Source organism: Micromesistius poutassou (assembly GCF_964030765.1).
Source record: "Micromesistius poutassou genome assembly, chromosome: 14".
NCBI classification, from domain to species: domain Eukaryota; kingdom Metazoa; phylum Chordata; class Actinopteri; order Gadiformes; family Gadidae; genus Micromesistius; species Micromesistius poutassou.
The window spans coordinates 2930055-2947507 of record NC_140284.1 but is presented as its reverse complement, the minus strand read 5'-3'; the positions used below and the strand labels follow the sequence as shown (position 1 = coordinate 2947507).

The window sequence follows — 17453 nt, the reverse complement described above, 5'->3', positions numbered from 1 at the left end:
AGATAATACATAATAACATAGTACAGTGTAATTGATTTAAGCCACCTGTTTTATAACTGCATATAATTGTCACACACACATATATATATATATATATATATATATATACATAGATATAGATATATCTCATTATTTATATACCACACACACTCACAGTGCTGACAATTCAAATATTAATATACACAAAGACAATTTTGGTTTGACATTTTTATTTGCCAGAAAGGCAAAAACGAAACATTCTTGAACTTAACTTTTTTTTTTTCAACAAAATATCATTTTTTGAATATTTCATACAAAACAACTAAATATGATCTGAAGGTAACCTAAACTAACAAAGTTTTGAGCTTTTTCTATTTTTAGCCAATTTAATCAGCCTCTTCTGCTCCGCTCCCATCCTTGGCCTCTTCTGCGTGGTCTTCATCGGCATCTCCGGTTGGTTCATTCAACTCTGAAGGTTCAGCATCAGCCGTCTCCATTGGTTCTTCTTCTTCTTCTGCGGTTTCTGCTGGAGGAGTTGAGGACTCCTCTGGCCTTTGCACCTCAACCTATAAACAATATAAATAAACAATGAAGTGTAATTGTTTTGAGTTAAACAGGTCCTGAATAATATTGATAATGTTAATAACACTTTCGTTGGCATGGCCTCCATCCATCACTAAATGGTTATAGTTAGTTTTAGCCTAACATTATGCCCTACTTGGAAAGGATTCAAATAATGGGGGCAGGATAATGGACTACCTAGAGCATTTGACTCCCTGACGAAAGGTACTGGGTTTGATCCCCAAAGACGCAGATTCAATTACTAAATAGATAATAGTAATATAAACTGCACTTTGTTTTATATACAGAAAGTATGAGTCCTTTTACACAAGCTATCATTATGGAAAATAGGCCAGCTAGAGTGAGAGAAGTGTATTCACAGATGAACCTCGATCCTACCTGGGTCACACTAGGTTCTGGTTTCCCCAGGACCCCTGTGTTCAACCCCTCCTGGTCCATGGGTTCTTCCACGGGGTCGCCGGTCCTGGGGTCCGGCTGCTTCTGTTGGACCGGCTGGGGATGTGTCTGGACAGAGGGGACATGAGCCTGGACAGGGGGTAGGTGGGTCTGGACAGGGGGTAGGTGGGTCTGGACAGAGGGTAGGTGGGTCTGGACAGGGGCTAGGTGGGCCTGGACAGGGGGTAGGTGAGCCTGGACAGAGGGTAGGCGGGCCTGGACAGGCCGGTCATCCACCACCTTCACCTTCACTGGAGGCGGAGCAGCAGCCTCCGCTTTTATTGGGGGAGCTTGAGCAGGGGCTGCTTCGACCTACAGGAAACGAGAGGTCAGAATGGGGGGTACCGCAAGGTTCTTAAGCCCCACCCCCTCCCTGATTTGTTAATGTATTGACGTCAAGTCGCTGTTGGGCTTTAACTCCTAGATGGTTGTGTATGTGTGAGACAGTCCACTAGTGGTTAGGTTGTTGGCTCCACATCTACATGTCGGCATCCTTGAGCAAGTTTCCCTAGCCTCTGCATGTTCCAGGTAGAAAAACAAAAGTATTTGAATTCACAGCTTGGCAATAATAAATAGCATATGACTAAATTGGGACCGTTTCACAGCCACCAACAGACATGGCAGTAATCTGAGTGTAGCCATTAGGAGCAGGAGTGTTCCCACGGTTACCCGTCTCTCCACGGGGGTGTCCACAGGCATGACCTCAGGCTCCTCGCTGGCCTCCAGGACGCTCATGACCGAGGGGGCGATGTGGGCTTGCTGCGGAGCAGGAGACAGAACCCATCAGCAACACCACACAGTACAGAGAACAAAGTATAGTTGATCAGCTTTATAGTGGAGCTATATGGTATACCGCGGTGCTAAATGTGTACGCCCATGCTGATCCATATTGGCTTTGGTTAAATTGTAGGTATATTTTTGACCAATTAAGTATAGAAAAATTCGAACATAGATGAATTGAAGTAAGACCTTTTTAAAGCAGAATCTACCAAGTGTGTAGCAGTGATAAACACAATAAAAAGCAAATAACAAAAAAAAGATAATGGTCAGGTTTGCAAAAGGAAAGTGGCTTATTCCGGTGCATGTGTGTGCGTGTGCGTACCTGGTGGGGGGTGAAGGAGTGGACGTGCTGCAGCAGCGGGTCCCTGAGCTCGGGGCAGCGGTCGAACACGCTGGTGAGCTGCGTGGCGGGCAGCTGCAGCAGCACGGAGAACGACTGGGGCTTGGTCCTCTGGCAGCACTTCACAAAGCCCTCCCACACCTTGGGGTGCTTCCACACCTGGGGACGACGACGACGAGAGAACACAGGCTAGAGACGCGACCAGGTGGCTTTCCTTAAGGCTTCAGATAACAGATACTGGGAGGCAAACATCTCTGACGCCCCCTATAGCAACTTAAATATATTCATTTATTTTAATAAGAACCGCTTACATCAAAAAATTACAACCATATACAATATTATGTTTTGTAAATATCATTGTCATTTTTATATTCTAATTCTTAATATTCTATTATTTAAATCAATAATTATAAAAACGCTCAATCCTTCCAGCACAGAGGTGTGTATAATTATTGATTTAAATAATACTCTGAAGGATTGAGTGTTTTTAGAATTATTGATTTAAATAATACTCTGAAGGATTGAGTGTTTTTAGAATTATTGATTTAAATAATATTCTGAAGGACTGAAGAGTTTTTATAACTATTGATTTAAATAACACTCTGAAGGACTGAGAGTTTTTATAACTATTGATTTAAATAACACTCTGAAGGATGGGGAGTTTTTATAACTATTGATTTAAATAACACTCTGAAGGACAGAGTTTTTATAACTGTTGATTTAAATAACACTCTGAAGGATGGGGAGTTTTTATAACTATTGATTTAAATAACACTCTGAAGGACAGAGTTTTTATAACTATTGATTTAAATAACACTCTGAAGGATGGGGAGTTTTTATAACTATTGATTTAAATAACACTCTGAAGGATGGGGAGTTTTTATAACTATTGATTTAAATAACACTCTGAAGGATGGGGAGTTTTTATAACTATTGATTTAAATAACACTCTGAAGGACTGAGAGTTTTTATAACTATTGATTTAAATAACACTCTGAAGGACAGAGTTTTTATAACTATTGATTTAAATAACACTCTGAAGGATGGGGAGTTTTTATAACTATTGATTTAAATAACACTCTGAAGGACTGAGAGTTGTTATAATTATTGATTTAAATAACACTCTGAAGGATGGGGAGTTTCCCACCTGCTTGACGATGAGACGGGACAGGATGTTCATGACGAACCCGCCCAGCCGCGGGTACATGCTGAGGCTCTGGATGACGGTGCGCATCAGCAGCATGGGCAGCGGGTTCTGCTCCATCAGCTGCTGCATCACCACCGCCAGCACCTCCGACGTGTACACGTTCTTCTCCCCGTAGCACAGGTTGGTGGCTGGGGAGGGGAGGGATCAGTATCAGAGCACTTTAGGTCTCCAACCAGGAGACAATTTATTGAATTGATTGAAATTTAATTTATAGATAAATAACACAAATATTGGTCAAATATATGGTCAATTTGGGAATACTAATTTATTAATTTGGACCCCTGACTCCTTGGTTGGAAATAAAATCTTTCTACTTTCTTCACAAAATATTTACATTTCTCTTATTATGTATACATTTTTTTCTGTATATATTTTAGAGTTGTGTTCATATTTTAAATGCATCTTATTAATTATACTTCTGTCCTGTACTTTCTGCCCTCACACCCACATTTCCTGTCTGGGATAAATAAAGTACCATCTTATCTAATTTGATTTAATAAAGTCATGATCCTGATCGCACTTGCATGCAGCCTCTATCAAGCATCAGGAATTCAACATTGGGGGAACCCTGATTTGGTTGAATAGGAAATCAAACAGAAACAAACTAAAAGGTTTCAGGTGTGGTGGAAACGGGTCGGTGTCAGTCTGACCTTTGATGATGGACTTCATGTCACACTTGGTGGAGTCGATGTTGTGAAGAGAGACGAGGAGCTCCCCTGGGGTGAGGGGGGACATCGATGAACTGCCTTCACCTGGAAGACAGAAACCAAAACAATACACTTAAACGCTTCTGTTGTTGACTCGTGAAAAGTGGTAAGAAAAATGTTAATGTACACCCCTACCTGCTACTGAATGACATGCATCTACAAGGCCAATGCAAGTCGCTTGGGATAAATGTGTGGGCTAAATGACTTTGCCAGCAGTAAATGAATGCGTTATCTTACTGTGTTGTGTGCCCAGGAGCCGGTTGAACACCTCCTTCACCACGATGGGATTCAGTTTAATCAGCTTAGGGAGAGCCAGGATCACCTCTTTCTGCAAAGCAAACAAACCCAAAACAACACAGCATAAGAGATGAGACATAAAGAAGACTGTTGAGTTGGTGCGTCACAGCCGAAAGTACAGGACGGTAGAAAAAAGAAAGAAAAGTTAGCACAACAATAAGAGGCTCAGTCAACACGGTAACACTATGAACATGTAATACGCCATGAGGTGGACAGAAGCTCACCTTCTCCAGGCCGTTGATGACGGGGATGAGGAAGCGGACGTCAGGCACCCGTTTGTGGTACAGGTCCCTCACCCTCTCCACCAGCTCTGGGGACGGGGGCACTGCAGACACACAGCGGGGGTTCACTCTCTGGAACAGCTTTGCTTTAAAAAGGACTCGACTCGTGTATTTTGAGAATAGGTGTATGATAAAAATAGGAGGAAAAAGTAGGGTTTTACAATCTGAAACTTTTTTTTTTGTTTGTTGTTTGAAACCAAATCCAGATTGAATAAAACAATAAATAAAATCGATAAATGTAATAAAAAGAGTTTGAATGAATTGATGAAAAATCGGTTAATGTAGAATAAGAATAGGTATACTCTATGTGGCGCCGTCAACCCAAGTTGACACCCCTAAGCGACCTTCCGTGAGCCTTCCTCACCTTTGTCAGTGAGGATGTGGAGGCAGCGGGTCACCAGCGTCTCCGCTCCTTTCGGACACGTCTCCACCAGCAGCAGGAGGTCCGGGGAGTTCATCCCCATGCCACGGATCTGCAACGCCACGGAGACGATGAGTCGGAGACGAGCAGGTGAGAAAAAACACACGAGGGAGGGCAAAGAACCCCGGACGACTCCAGCACCCCCTCCTCAGCTGGGCCTTCTATATGAAGCCATGGTTGTTTAATACTATTGTTCCTAGTACTAAAGGGAAGGACTACTTTTGTACCACAAGCCATAAAAGCCTTAAATCAGTGCAAATCAGCTAAATGTCCAGCTGGCTTGGTCATACCCAAGGGTGTATAGTGTATTGTAGTGTGTGATGTATGTTCTTCATGTTATCTCTGACAGTGTCTGATGTATGGACTATTTGTTTGTGTCCTATGTTGTGCCATGAAGTGCGACTGTGCCGCAAACCCAACTGCCCCCCGACCACCACCACCACTACTACTTTAATAGTGATGGTATTCTGCTGGCTCCGGGGTTCAACTCCCAGCCGAAAGGTACCGTGTTCAATTCCCAAATGTCCACAGCCTGATTGTCTGTAGCCGAATTCAACTATTAGTTTGTGCTAAAGTGTGTGTGTGAACTCCCAGCTGGAAAGGGCACCGGGGTCAATCCCCCTAGGGTCGATATGAAGCGGCGAGGACCGGTGGACTCACAGGCTGCTCGATGACACGCAGCACGCTGCGCTTGATGTCGGCGATGGCCTCGGTGTAGACGGAGGCCAGCTCGTGGACCAGCCGGTGGTTGAGGGGCAGCAGGGAGAGGTAGAGGAACAGACACTGCCTCACCGTCTCCTCCGTCCACGGCGCAGCCACCTCTGGGACGGGGGGAACAAACAGTGCTGGATGTGAGTGGAGGAGTGGAGCAGCTGAAGGGGGTCTGCTGCAGTATTATTATAAAATGGATGGTTCTGGACTTGATCCAGGTTGGCTTGAAGCCGTTGTAAAATATTCTGTGGACATACACCTGAACATACACCTAACAATACATTTTTTGTATTAATGTGCTGCCAATCTATAAATGCAATGAATTATTATTATTATTATAAAATGTGGGGGGGAATCTAGGTTTGTGTACAGCTACTACAAAATTGCCTCCAGTACAAAGAGGAACTTGCAGGAATTTCATATTTCACAGGAATAGGAAATTAAATAGTCAGTTTCTCCTCACCACTTCGTCTCAAAAGCAACAAGTATCATATGTGACTGATTTGTTTTTTATTATCATCATCTCTGGAGCATGAAAGAAACATTAGAAACATGAAAAACGTCCCAACCTGTGTCTTTGTCGGCTCCGAAGAGCAGAGAGGGGGGGTTGGGGTGGACCAGCAGCTGCATGTAGTTCAGAGCAAACTTCTCGATGTAGTCCCGTAGCTGGTCCTTTTCGTACATACGCTTGATGAACTGCAGGGCCGTGCTGCGCACCTACACAACCAATGACACCGTCACAATAAAACATAATCACCCAACAAACTATTTAAAAAAAGGTGTGTTCCACAGCAAGCTGGAGCCAAAATGGCCAACTTGGGATATTCAATGGATACGTTTATTGTAAGCTTTCCTGGGGCCACCCAACCAGAGTATTGATATTATTGGAGCACGACGGTGTGTAAGCTAGTACCTATGCTCACAATGGGTGAGCGGGCGTTGATATCAGAGCACATGCTTGCAGGAGCCTGCAGGAGGAGCTAGTGTCCGGGGCGTGGGACATGCTTACCTTCTCCTTCTCGTGGGAGCTGAGGTCCAGCAGGACGTGGAGGTACTGGAACTGTCTCGATGGTCTCTTGAGGATGAGCTCCTTCAGCGTGGTCATGCCCAGGTACACCCGAGACTGGAGCACAGTGCACATGAGGCATGGCATGTTAATGTTGCAGCAAATCGATTTTAAAAGCCTTTGAAATAAAGCAGCTGGACCAGATATTGTAATGCAACATGTGCATGCAGACAAAATAATGCATGCATACAAAATAACCTTGTGGTCAGACAAACTCTAGAGCTAGAGTGGATGGCAGGTCGCATCATGTCTTTCTATAAAAGCAGTTACAGTATATGAATTAATGGTCAGTGAGTGCGTGGTAAATATCTCAGGACCAGTTCTGTTGTGGACTCACCTCGTCCTCACAGTAGCGTCGGATCACTTCCAACGCTGACTCTGTGATGATGGGCGCTTCCAGAACCAGTTTTGTGAAAAGACTGGAAGAGAGCAGAAGACCAGAGAGGGACTATTAACAAGATACTAATAATAAATAATAATAATCAGATGGATTATTCTATTCCTAGTCTGTATTCCTTTTATATCTCTTGATATAAAAACGAATCCCATTTACCCTAGCTTGCTTCCCACCCTACCCTCTCCTGGTCAGACCCTGAACCCGTGGTGGACAGCGTGGTGGACCCTACCCTCTCCTGGGTTAACCCTTGCCCACCCCCCTCCCCCAGGTATCTCCCTCACCCGTCCCTCTGCTCGGGCTTCTCCTGCAGGCCCGACAGCAGGGTGTAGAGGCAGTGGTCGTAGCCCTCCAGCAGGCCCTCGGGCAGCTGGCTGAGGTAGGCGTTGTACTCCTGGTACAGCAGGGAGAAGGCCAGGTCGCTGCGGCTGCGGATGTCCTCCAGGATGAAGGCCAGCACGTCCTCCTTCATCATGCCCTCGAACTGGGTGACCAGCCGCGACAGCAGCTTCACCCGGATCTGGAGGGGCGAGAGGAGAGGCGAGTCGCACCGGTGAGCCACCAAGTTGCGGCAGAGAAATGCTGATTTTTCCGCACAACAAAAAAAATCTTCAAAACGCCAGTTTTGAAGATAGACAGTCCCAGCAGCAATGATGAACTCTATTATGATGTTCAGTAATGACAAAATACCGGGTCCTTCCATTACGGGAAAGAGGGGAGACAGCGGGGGAGGTTCCAAGGCTTCCAAGGCTGATTCAAGAGCTGCATAGCATGAACAACGGTCACTTCCCCTAGGCTATACCCCAAAGCACCGCAATGGGCTTTGACTGACACAGTGTGCGCAGGGTACTCAGCCCAACTAGACACTAGTACGATATTATCACTTTTGGAAACAGCTTATCTGACTTGGGTACTTCTTTGTTATAGCACATAACTACTTTCTATGCTCCAACTCATTTAGATACACCCGACTACCACTGATATGAAGAACTACAGACTGTGTGTGGATTGATATTGCTTCTCGGCACTGGTTTCCCAAGAACGCGGGGCCTCAACCCTTTCGCATAAGTGTTGGATAAAAGTGTCTTTGACAATAACTTAATGTTAAATATCAACTCAAGACCTTAAAAAAAGGTCGGAACATGTGTATCAGCAGGACAAACGAAAAGCGTGTTGCCCACTACTCACGTGGGCCATGCCGCTCTGGGCGATGTTCTTCTCAGAGTTGAGGATGCGTTTGACCGCCCCGGACGTCAGCTTCTCGATCTGGCCCTCCAGCAGGGGCTGCACCACGTCCGCCAGGCGGAACACCTTCCTCTTGCCCGTCGCGCCCGGCAACCTGCAAACAATCCGGCCTGTCACGTTCTGGTCGGTTGGTCGGACGACATGTACTTGGTGGAACTAATTCTCATTGGTCAGACAATGTAACACTTCGCAGTCTATTATTTTTCGGGGCGGGGGACGGACATTTTTAAGTGATATATTGTGTTAAAGTAAAATAATTATAGTCAAGGCTCAGTAGTTTCTGTTATTATATTGTATGGTTTAGTAGACTATAAGACTTATAATAAAATAAGTCAAAACACCCCATGCCCAACTAAAGGACAAATGCTAATCTACTTTACTCAAATATTTACTCATAAAATGGATATATTCTACAATATCTCTACATATATATTTATACAAAGATATTCTCAGGGCAATTAACATTCTGCATTTCCAAATATGCTCAAATATAACCAAGGGAGTCCTGTTGAAAAACATCAACAATAAAGAAAAAAAGAAAAAGAAATGATAATACATTTAATTGAAATGAAAAGAAGGACGTGGGGACGGAGGAGCACCATCCGGTCTACGCGTCAGGCTCAACTGTACAGGGGCACTGAGGAGGAGCCGGGGGTCGTACTTGGGCTGTGTGGAGGGCAGGATGGGCTCCGGCAGCTTCTTGGTGAGCGGCACCTCGATGGCGGCCTGCTTCTCCGGGTAGCTGCCCACCACCGAGATGGCCTGGCCGTGGGCCATGGGCAGCTTCCTCTTGATCAGCAGATCCTGGGACAGCTCGTCCTCCCCCAGGCCCTCCTTGGAGTCCCCCTCCCGCGCACGACTCTTCTCCAGACCTGCGGTGGAGGGAGGAGAGGTTTGAAAGTTAAATCCTGGCTGTTACGGAAACCCGTGCGGTTATTTGTTTCACTTCCAGCCGGGGCATTTCACTGTGGGGTTCGCTCAATGAACGTGGGAGTGTTCAGGGAGGGATGCATTCGATTCACAATAAGATGGAATACTTGGACAAAGTGCCAAACCAAACCAAAACTTTTTTCCATGCCACGACTCACTTTTGACCCGGTAACACCGATCAAATATTTAGTTTTTTTTAAATAAGCAATCCCTTCTCATTAACATGCTAAATAAAGTGTGAGGATTCACCTTTCTTTCAATGTAAAGTCGAAACTGCTCAATATTCATCCATACAGCGTCGCATCCATCACACCGCTGGGCGGTCATCCCACCCCGTGTGACGTCACTACAGGGTGGTAACACGGGGGGGGGGGGGGTAGTCGGAGCAGTCTCTTACCTGGGCCGATGCCCGCCGCCGTCATCTGCGTGGCCATGAGCCGAGCCAGATGTTTGATCTGGGCGTCGGTGCCGGCCGACTCCACAGGCGTGTAGGTGGCCTGGAAGGAGGCGGGCATGACGTCTGGCAGGTACACCATGCTGATGAGCACCTGGCCAATGGGAACAGAGGAGAGGTGAGATGAGGAGGAAGTGTGGAGGACAGGGACTGGTGAAGGAGCATACTGTAACGGTTAAAGAAAGTAATTGTCACGTCTAAAAGAGCGGAAACATTTACAAATAGTTTCTGGAAATGAAAAGTAACCGTTACAGAAAGTAATGTATTTCAAGAAAGAAGCCAACTATCTAAAGAAAGAAACTGTTGAAGAAAGTAACCAACTGTTGAGGGAAGTAACTAACTAACTAACTAACTAAACTATCTAAAGAAAGTAACTAATGCCGCTTTTCCACCGCCAGTACCAACTCGACTCGACTCGACTCGCCTCGACTCAACTCGGTTTGGTTGCGTTTCCATCTAAAAAAGTACCTCTTCAATGTGGGCGGGTCGTAGAAAAGAACCTCTCCACCATGGGCGGGTCGTCATTAGGTTTTAATCACGGGAGACGCGATTCCCGGGAAATCTGAATCTGATCAAGACTATTTCCTGATTCCCGGGAAAGGTAATGATGGGAAATAAAATAAAATAAAAAGCGCAATGACTAGGAATGGAACGACACTGAAACGAAACAGCGAAACGCTGATCCTCCGGAGCCGGTCCGTGGACTCCAGCCACGCCGGACACACACATCCACGCCCGACACACATAACGACGCGCAGCCTAACTCTAGCCCCGGGAAAGGAGCGACACACACGGCGAAACGCTGATCAGTGTCCCCTTCGGGAGCGGGTTCGTGGACTCCAACCACGCCGGACACAACTTAACTTTGAGTGATTATTCCCATTTACAGCCGCTGGCCAATCAGTTACCAGCAGCCTGTTTACGTCACACAAAAGTACCTACTCCTCTCGCTTGGAACCTCGACGGAGGTAGTACTAAAAAAAGTACCCGGTACTAGGTACCAGGTACTTTTTTTGCCAATGGAAACACAAAAAAGGCGTGGGGAGTCGAGTCGAGTCGAGCTGGTACTGGCGGTGGAAAAGCGGCATAACTAAACTAAAGAAAGTAACTGCTGAAGAAAGTACCTAACTGTTGAGGGAAGTAACTAACTTACTCAACTATCTAAAGAAAGTAGCTGAAGATAACTTTATCTATATAAATGAATTAACTATAAAGTAAATAGAGTGCGAGGGTCTGACCAGGTTGGCGACGTTCTCCGCGTTGAGCAGGGGGTGGAGGAAGTGGGCGGTGAGGTCGATGGCGGACTGGGCGGCCGGGGCGGGGGAGGGTTTGGAGACCGACATCGCTGCTGGCTCCTCCTTCTCCTCGTCATCCTCCATCAGAGCGGGCTCTGAACACAACCACAGCACAACGACACCCTTATCGTCTTGACAACCACCATGGAATACGAGCCGAAGTCCGAATGCCCCGTCACTATGAACTATCCAGTGCCTTACAGTGCACTAAGGAGCAGGGGTTTGGCATCTTGCTCTAGAATGCCTAGAGGTAAGACTGCAGGATTGAACCCGAGGACCTTTCGGCATGGAATCAAACATTTTCAATGCAATTTTATTATAAACCCAAAACTACATGCCTCTCTCTTTCACCCCACTCCACCTTCAAGCCCATACATGAACATCCTAGGTGGTCCTCTCCGTCATCCGACCACTCACCCATCTTGATCTTTTTGCCCTCGGGGTACTGCTCGTTGCGGGGTCTCTTGCGGGGCTCCCGGGGGACGGGCGTGGCACGGGTGATCTCACTCTGGGGCATGCCCAGGTCCAGCAGCAGGGTGCCGATCTGGGCCTGGAAGTCCAGGCTGCAGGGGTGCTTGAGCACCGCCACCAGGTGGATCTTCAGGTTCTTGCGCACGCTGCTCACCTGGGACTTGGCCAGCGTGGGGGGCAGGTTGGCTGAGGAGAGGTGGACACAATGTAATGTTACATTACATCACTGGGAGTTTGTGAGTATATCTTATGTAGAAATAAGAAGGCATTGAAATAGTGCATGTGATTACGTGAATGAAATGAACCAATGCGTGTATTTCAGGTTATGCCTAGGCTTCCAGCTTAACTTTAAAAATATACTTTTTTAAATATACCTGACCTCACTTTAAGACTTTATCCGAATATGGATTTATTTAACGTGAGATATCATTACAACCATGTTTTGCTGTTCAGATTTTCTTTCTCCGAATGATTCAGTATCTATCTCCTTGTTAAGCACACGTGATTCAAGCCAAACCGTGCTTTGCCACTGTTCTCAAACTTAAATGTGGCTTCCCTTCACTCAAACTAAATAAAATAACGTAGTGACAGTTGGGGGTTACTGGTCGTTGTGACCGTGTTACCATATCGACGGTTACTGGTTGTTCTTATCATGTTAGTGTAGCCGAACCGCTGTGGTCGACCGCCTTACCGTGGAGGGTCTCGTAGGCCTGCACCACCTGGGACATGAACATGGGTCTCTGGCGGGCCAGCGTGGCCAGGGAGCCCAGCGCCGTGGTCAGGTTGATGCTGGAGATGGCCGGGTGCACCATGAACTTCAGCAGCTGCTCCAGCGCCGACTTCCCCTCCTCGCACAGCACGTCTGGGGGGAAACCACACAGGATGAAGACGTATAATGTATACTGTCTGAAGTCTTACTGATACAATGAGTAGTTAATCCTGGCTTTCAATTTCAATTCTTGAGTCAGACAGGTATCAAGACAGGTATCAAGTATTGTAAGAAATATGACAAATGATATGATAACTAGGTCGTAAACCATATAAAAAAGTCACACAAGATAACATTTGTTTTGTAGATATACAGTATATATCATTTGAATTACAAATTGTTCCTTTGGGTAATCTACATCTCCATGGCCATAGCTAAACATCCTACACTTCTATTTTATACAGTGAATTCTTATACATGAAGGAGCAGGTAGGGGTTGGGGGAACTTGCTCTCGGTAAGCTGCAGACACTGGGGGGGATGGGGGGGAAACAAACCCAGTACCTTTAAGCTGGGAGTCAAACCCCCTAGCCACTAAGACCAACCCTGCCCACATCCCACGGGTGTTTTTTTTCCGTGGCGGCGGCTCCGCGCGGGCTCCTCACCGTAGCGGATGTACGAGTGGTCTTTGGGGATCTTGTCCAGGCTAATGTCGGCGTCCTGCCGCTTGGGGACGTCGGAGTCGGACGTCCGCGGCGACAGAGAGATGATGAGCGACTCGGTGAACTTGATGGCGTGGGTGCGCACGCCGTCGTTCTCGGAGTCCAACAGGGCGAGGACGTCCCCCTTCATCTGCGTGAGCATGTCCCAGCATGCCTCCTGCATCTCCGTCACCGCCTTGGAGCGGACCATCCACTGGGAGACAGGACGGAGAGTTAAGAAGGAACTCGCCGTCTAAGACGGGGGGACCCAAACCTATTCTATGATTTGAGACATAGCAAGGTATTCATTCAATTAGACTAAACTATATATGCCACTTGGTGGCACGTCTTACAATACTGTGAGCGCGTACATTTCCTAGCATGGCTGGGAATCAATCCTCCTAACCCTGGCAGTGGTAGTGCCAGGCTCTACAGATGTAGCTACACAGAACTAATGAGGTCCAATGACTCAGGCACATGTCCCATGGTAGTCTCATGGTAGTCTCATGGTGGTCTCATGGTGGTCTCATGGTAGTCCCACGCTAGCCCCATGCTAGCGCCGTACCTGCAGGGTGACCTTGTAGAGCTGTGTGAGGGTGAGGATGGCCTTCTTCACCACGTTGACGCTCTCGTCCCTCAGCAGCATGTTCAGGTTGGCCACCAGACGCAGCAGCAGCTCGTTGTCACGCTTACTGGAGAGAACAACAACAATGGACCAATCACGAACCAGAGATAAACCACATCAGGAAATATAGTGGCCGACAATTGACCAATCACTAACCAGAGCTTCTCCAAATCAGGATGTATAGCAACATTTTATTTTAACCTTTATTTTTCCAGAGACATTTGAGACAAAATCTCTTTTACAAAAAATGTTCTGGGCAAGACAACAACAAATTAAACTGACCAATCATACATCAGAGCTACTCCACATCAAGAGGTATAGAGGCATGAAATGGAACAATCGTGTATCAGACCTTCTCCTATCATCTAGTGAGACTGACTAATTACGTACAATATGAGATATACAATGCATCCACTCAAACCAGCACCAGAAAAGGCCATGTTGTTGCCAATGCCAAGTCACAGAAATTGAAAGAGGATTCCCCGTTTACCCACCATGCCTCTTCGATAAACCCAATGACGAACTTCCTCACTTCCATGGACTTGTCAGACTGGAATGCGATCATCTCCTGCAAGACAACAAGGAAAGCCCTCAACATTATTTGACGGTTTCATTTCAATTCAGCTCAGGTTGATGTAAAGGCAGGGCAATTCTAATGAGCGTTCATGTTTAAACATTCCCTTGGGAAACCCTCACAAATCGAGAAACACTTACGTCCAAGAAATTATCAAGCAGGGATGGATCCTTGTTGATAATAAGCTCCTGGACCTGTGAACAGATACAAAATTTATCTTTAGGACATTACGATTTACTAATTTAGGAGATACTTTATTCAATGTGACAGAGAATTCAGATACATGTCATTAAGGAGCAGGAAGGCGTTAGGGGATCTTGCTTGAGGATGCCTACAGGTTAGGGTGTGGGTGTCGGGGTTCGACCTCAGTTGGCAAGCAGTTCAATGCCCCTAGCCACTGACTAGACTATGCTGACCCCATGTGATCTCACAAATCATCCAATAGGATTTGTCTACCGGTTTACGTACCACCAGCTTTTCATAAACTCGGGACAAAGTCGGGACACAATAGTAAGATAAGATATTATCTTATTAGTCCCACAGTGGGGAAATTTGCAGTGTTACAGCAGCAAAGAGCAAAGACGATAGTGCAAATAATAGTGCAATAGTGCAAATAATAGAGCGGTGCAATCCAGTTTGAGGAGGTACACGGTTTCACTAATTCTAGGGTACTTTTAGACTGGGTAGCCCCGCCCATTCTGTCGACGATTTGAGTTCCCCCTGCAGAAGGGTCTGGAGAAGAGCAATACATTTCTTTCTAGTTTTGATATGTTTTTGTGGGAGCCGATCACCAAGCTGGCTTTTCCCCCTGGCGCACTATTGGTTGGTTTAACACAATGACGACAGGGAAGCGACGCAAGCAGCCAATTGTGTACAATTGAGTCAATTTAACTCCGTCCGTTGAACACGCATCTTGTGCTGAAGAAAATGACAGCAGCCTCCCCCAGACCAACGTGCAATCTACGATTGAGCTTGGTCTGGCAATAGCCAGGCTAGGGTACTTTGGGTACTTTGGGTCCAACGGTCACACTGGGAGATCAACGGGAGGGAGGATGAGCTAGGATGAACCCACCTGTTTTAACACCGTCAGCTTCTCCTCTGTCCCCATCAGAGCAGCCTGGTTCAGCAGCTCCACCACCTGGAGGAGGACACATAAGACATTTTAAAGTGTATAAAGCCCAACACACATTGCCGGCGCAGCGCCAAAAAGAACGCTCCCATTATTTCTGACGTACTATCCCACACCAACGGCACCTTGACGCGCGCCGCCCCGCTAAGCTTTACGGCACTGTTCTATTCCCTAGCGTCGCCGCATGTGAAAAAGCGCTTTTTTAAAGCTATTTCGTACATCCCCGCTTGATACAATGTCCTGTACATATGGAGATTGTTGATACAGTAGATAAATAATTCCACAATGCAAAATGAATGAGCAATGACAGTAAATAAAATGACTAAATAAAGCGCACCACTGCGCGTCGCCGGCGATGCGTGGCTGGCTTAAGTGTATAAGATACAGGAAATAAAGCAATGTTTGACAAATGACGATAGTAACGATAAGAAAGGGCGAGGGGAAATGGGTAGAAATCATACAAATTCTTAACAATAACATGAGCATAAAAGTGGATGTCAGTAAAACGAGCAGGGTTTGCTCACGATCCGCTTGAAGAGCCGATTGTTACTGGTTGATCAGAGCAGCCTACCTTTTCACTGGTGGTCATGTCGACCACATGGGGCATGTCCTCGTCCGACATGCTTCTGCCGGGGTGGTAGTGACTTAAGAAAGTTCTGCACTACCTTTTAAACCATGATCTTCAATATACCTGTTGAACACACCCCCCCCCCCCCCCCCCCCCCCCCAACACACACACACACACACACACACACACACACACACACACACACACACACACACACACACACACACACACACACGAATAAAGTAACACGTTACTCAAGGTGCTTAAAGGGACATTTTGCGAGAACGCAGTGGTTTGTAAATCCGAGGCGGGAAACTATGATGTCACAGCAGAGATGCAATAATATAAAATAATAGTAACAATAATAGTAAAATCAGATTACAACTAATTGAAAGAAAAACGAAGGATACAAAACGTACACATAAAATATATTCATTCATATACACAACAATAGTAGAATATGCTATAAAATATGTAGGCAGACATATTTGACCCACTCAACATGACGATACCGTTAATCGAAGAGTCATGCAGTTTAATTTGTATTATAAGGATTATACTGCGATGTTTAAACTAATTGGACAGTCGGTCCATCCATCGCACCATGCAGGATGAATATGATTGACACACTATTTACAATGACATTTCAACATCAGCTCATATCTGCATCACATATACATCAGTACTTATGATCAGGTGGAATAGGGGACGTGTTCTTACCTTGCCGTTAAACTGAGTTTTGGTTTGGTATGTTGAGTCTGCTCAGATGTTTTCAGTGTAAAGAAGGTAAACTGATAAAGCAGTGTTGCTGTTCTGAACAGCAGCAGCCATTCGCTCACTAAGTGCTTCCTGTGCGTCCACTGTCTCTCTACCGCCGCCTAGTGGATGGAGGCTGAAGTGTGAAGAATATTTCTGAATTAACGTTAAATAATAAGAGATAAAGAGATAAAACCGCCAAATGATTGATTGTTTGTTTGATTGATTGATTTATATAAAAAATAAAAATAAAATAAAAACCTTGAAGTTGACATGATGAAGTCTTTATCGCCATCTGCTGGACGGATGCTTGAACTGTGTATTATTTATGCTCAGAATCAGATGACTTAGAATAGTTTCCCTAACATATGCTCACCTCAAGAAAACAGTAGATATTATAAAGGTAAGTACGGTTTGGCAAGACATACAACAATGTTGTTGTTTGGAGTGGGGTCTTCAAAACTATTTGAATCAAAGACTGATCAAGACGTCACTGACCATGATAAGGGCGAATTGTTTGCGCGCATATCCTGCTCAATGCACGTGATGCCTCCCCCAAAATATGACTGGTATTATATGCTAATAACTATATGTATGCTAATTTGCATATATGTTGTATGGATTTTGGATTTATAATCATACCCTATATACAATATTAGATTTATACGATTTAGCGTCAGATTAAGCATTTCGATTTAGGATGTCAATTTAGATTTAAAATTTAGATTGAACACATAATTCTCATTTTATATATGTGGAAAAAGTGACTGAGAATTAAATCTGGGAACAAAGCTCGAG

General features: G+C 45.6%; 1 protein-coding gene across 1 annotated transcript; it reads right to left on the bottom strand.

Annotated features, from left to right (window-relative positions):
* Positions 1-198: 198 nt before the first annotated feature.
* On the bottom strand, positions 199-16751 carry sympk (symplekin). The gene is made up of 27 exons (XM_084478033.1): positions 16620-16751; positions 15903-16022; positions 15275-15340; positions 14343-14396; positions 14123-14196; positions 13569-13695; positions 12968-13217; positions 12287-12457; positions 11542-11781; positions 11068-11219; positions 9773-9923; positions 9107-9317; positions 8389-8539; positions 7485-7720; positions 7144-7225; positions 6750-6863; positions 6310-6457; positions 5690-5850; positions 4973-5081; positions 4552-4652; positions 4268-4358; positions 3974-4075; positions 3264-3451; positions 2099-2275; positions 1666-1755; positions 940-1308; positions 199-545 (listed from the first exon to the last, which is right to left on the bottom strand). The coding sequence occupies exons 2-27, from the start codon at positions 15951-15953 to the stop codon at positions 366-368; spliced, it is 3846 nt and encodes a 1281-aa protein (XP_084334159.1). The 5' UTR covers positions 15954-16022; positions 16620-16751; the 3' UTR covers positions 199-365.
* Positions 16752-17453: the final 702 nt, after the last annotated feature.

Excerpts from the sequence above, each read along its gene's own strand:
- sympk (XM_084478033.1), bottom strand. The coding sequence starts at position 15,953 with ATGTCGGACGAGGACATGCCCCATGTGGTCGACATGACCACCAGTGAA. Across the intron at positions 9,318-9,772 it reads GGCGGCGGGCATCGGCCCAG|GTCTGGAGAAGAGTCGTGCG; the intron begins GTAAGAGACTGC and ends CCTCCACCGCAG. Across the intron at positions 3,452-3,973 it reads CATGAAGTCCATCATCAAAG|CCACCAACCTGTGCTACGGG; the intron begins GTCAGACTGACA and ends TCCCCTCCCCAG.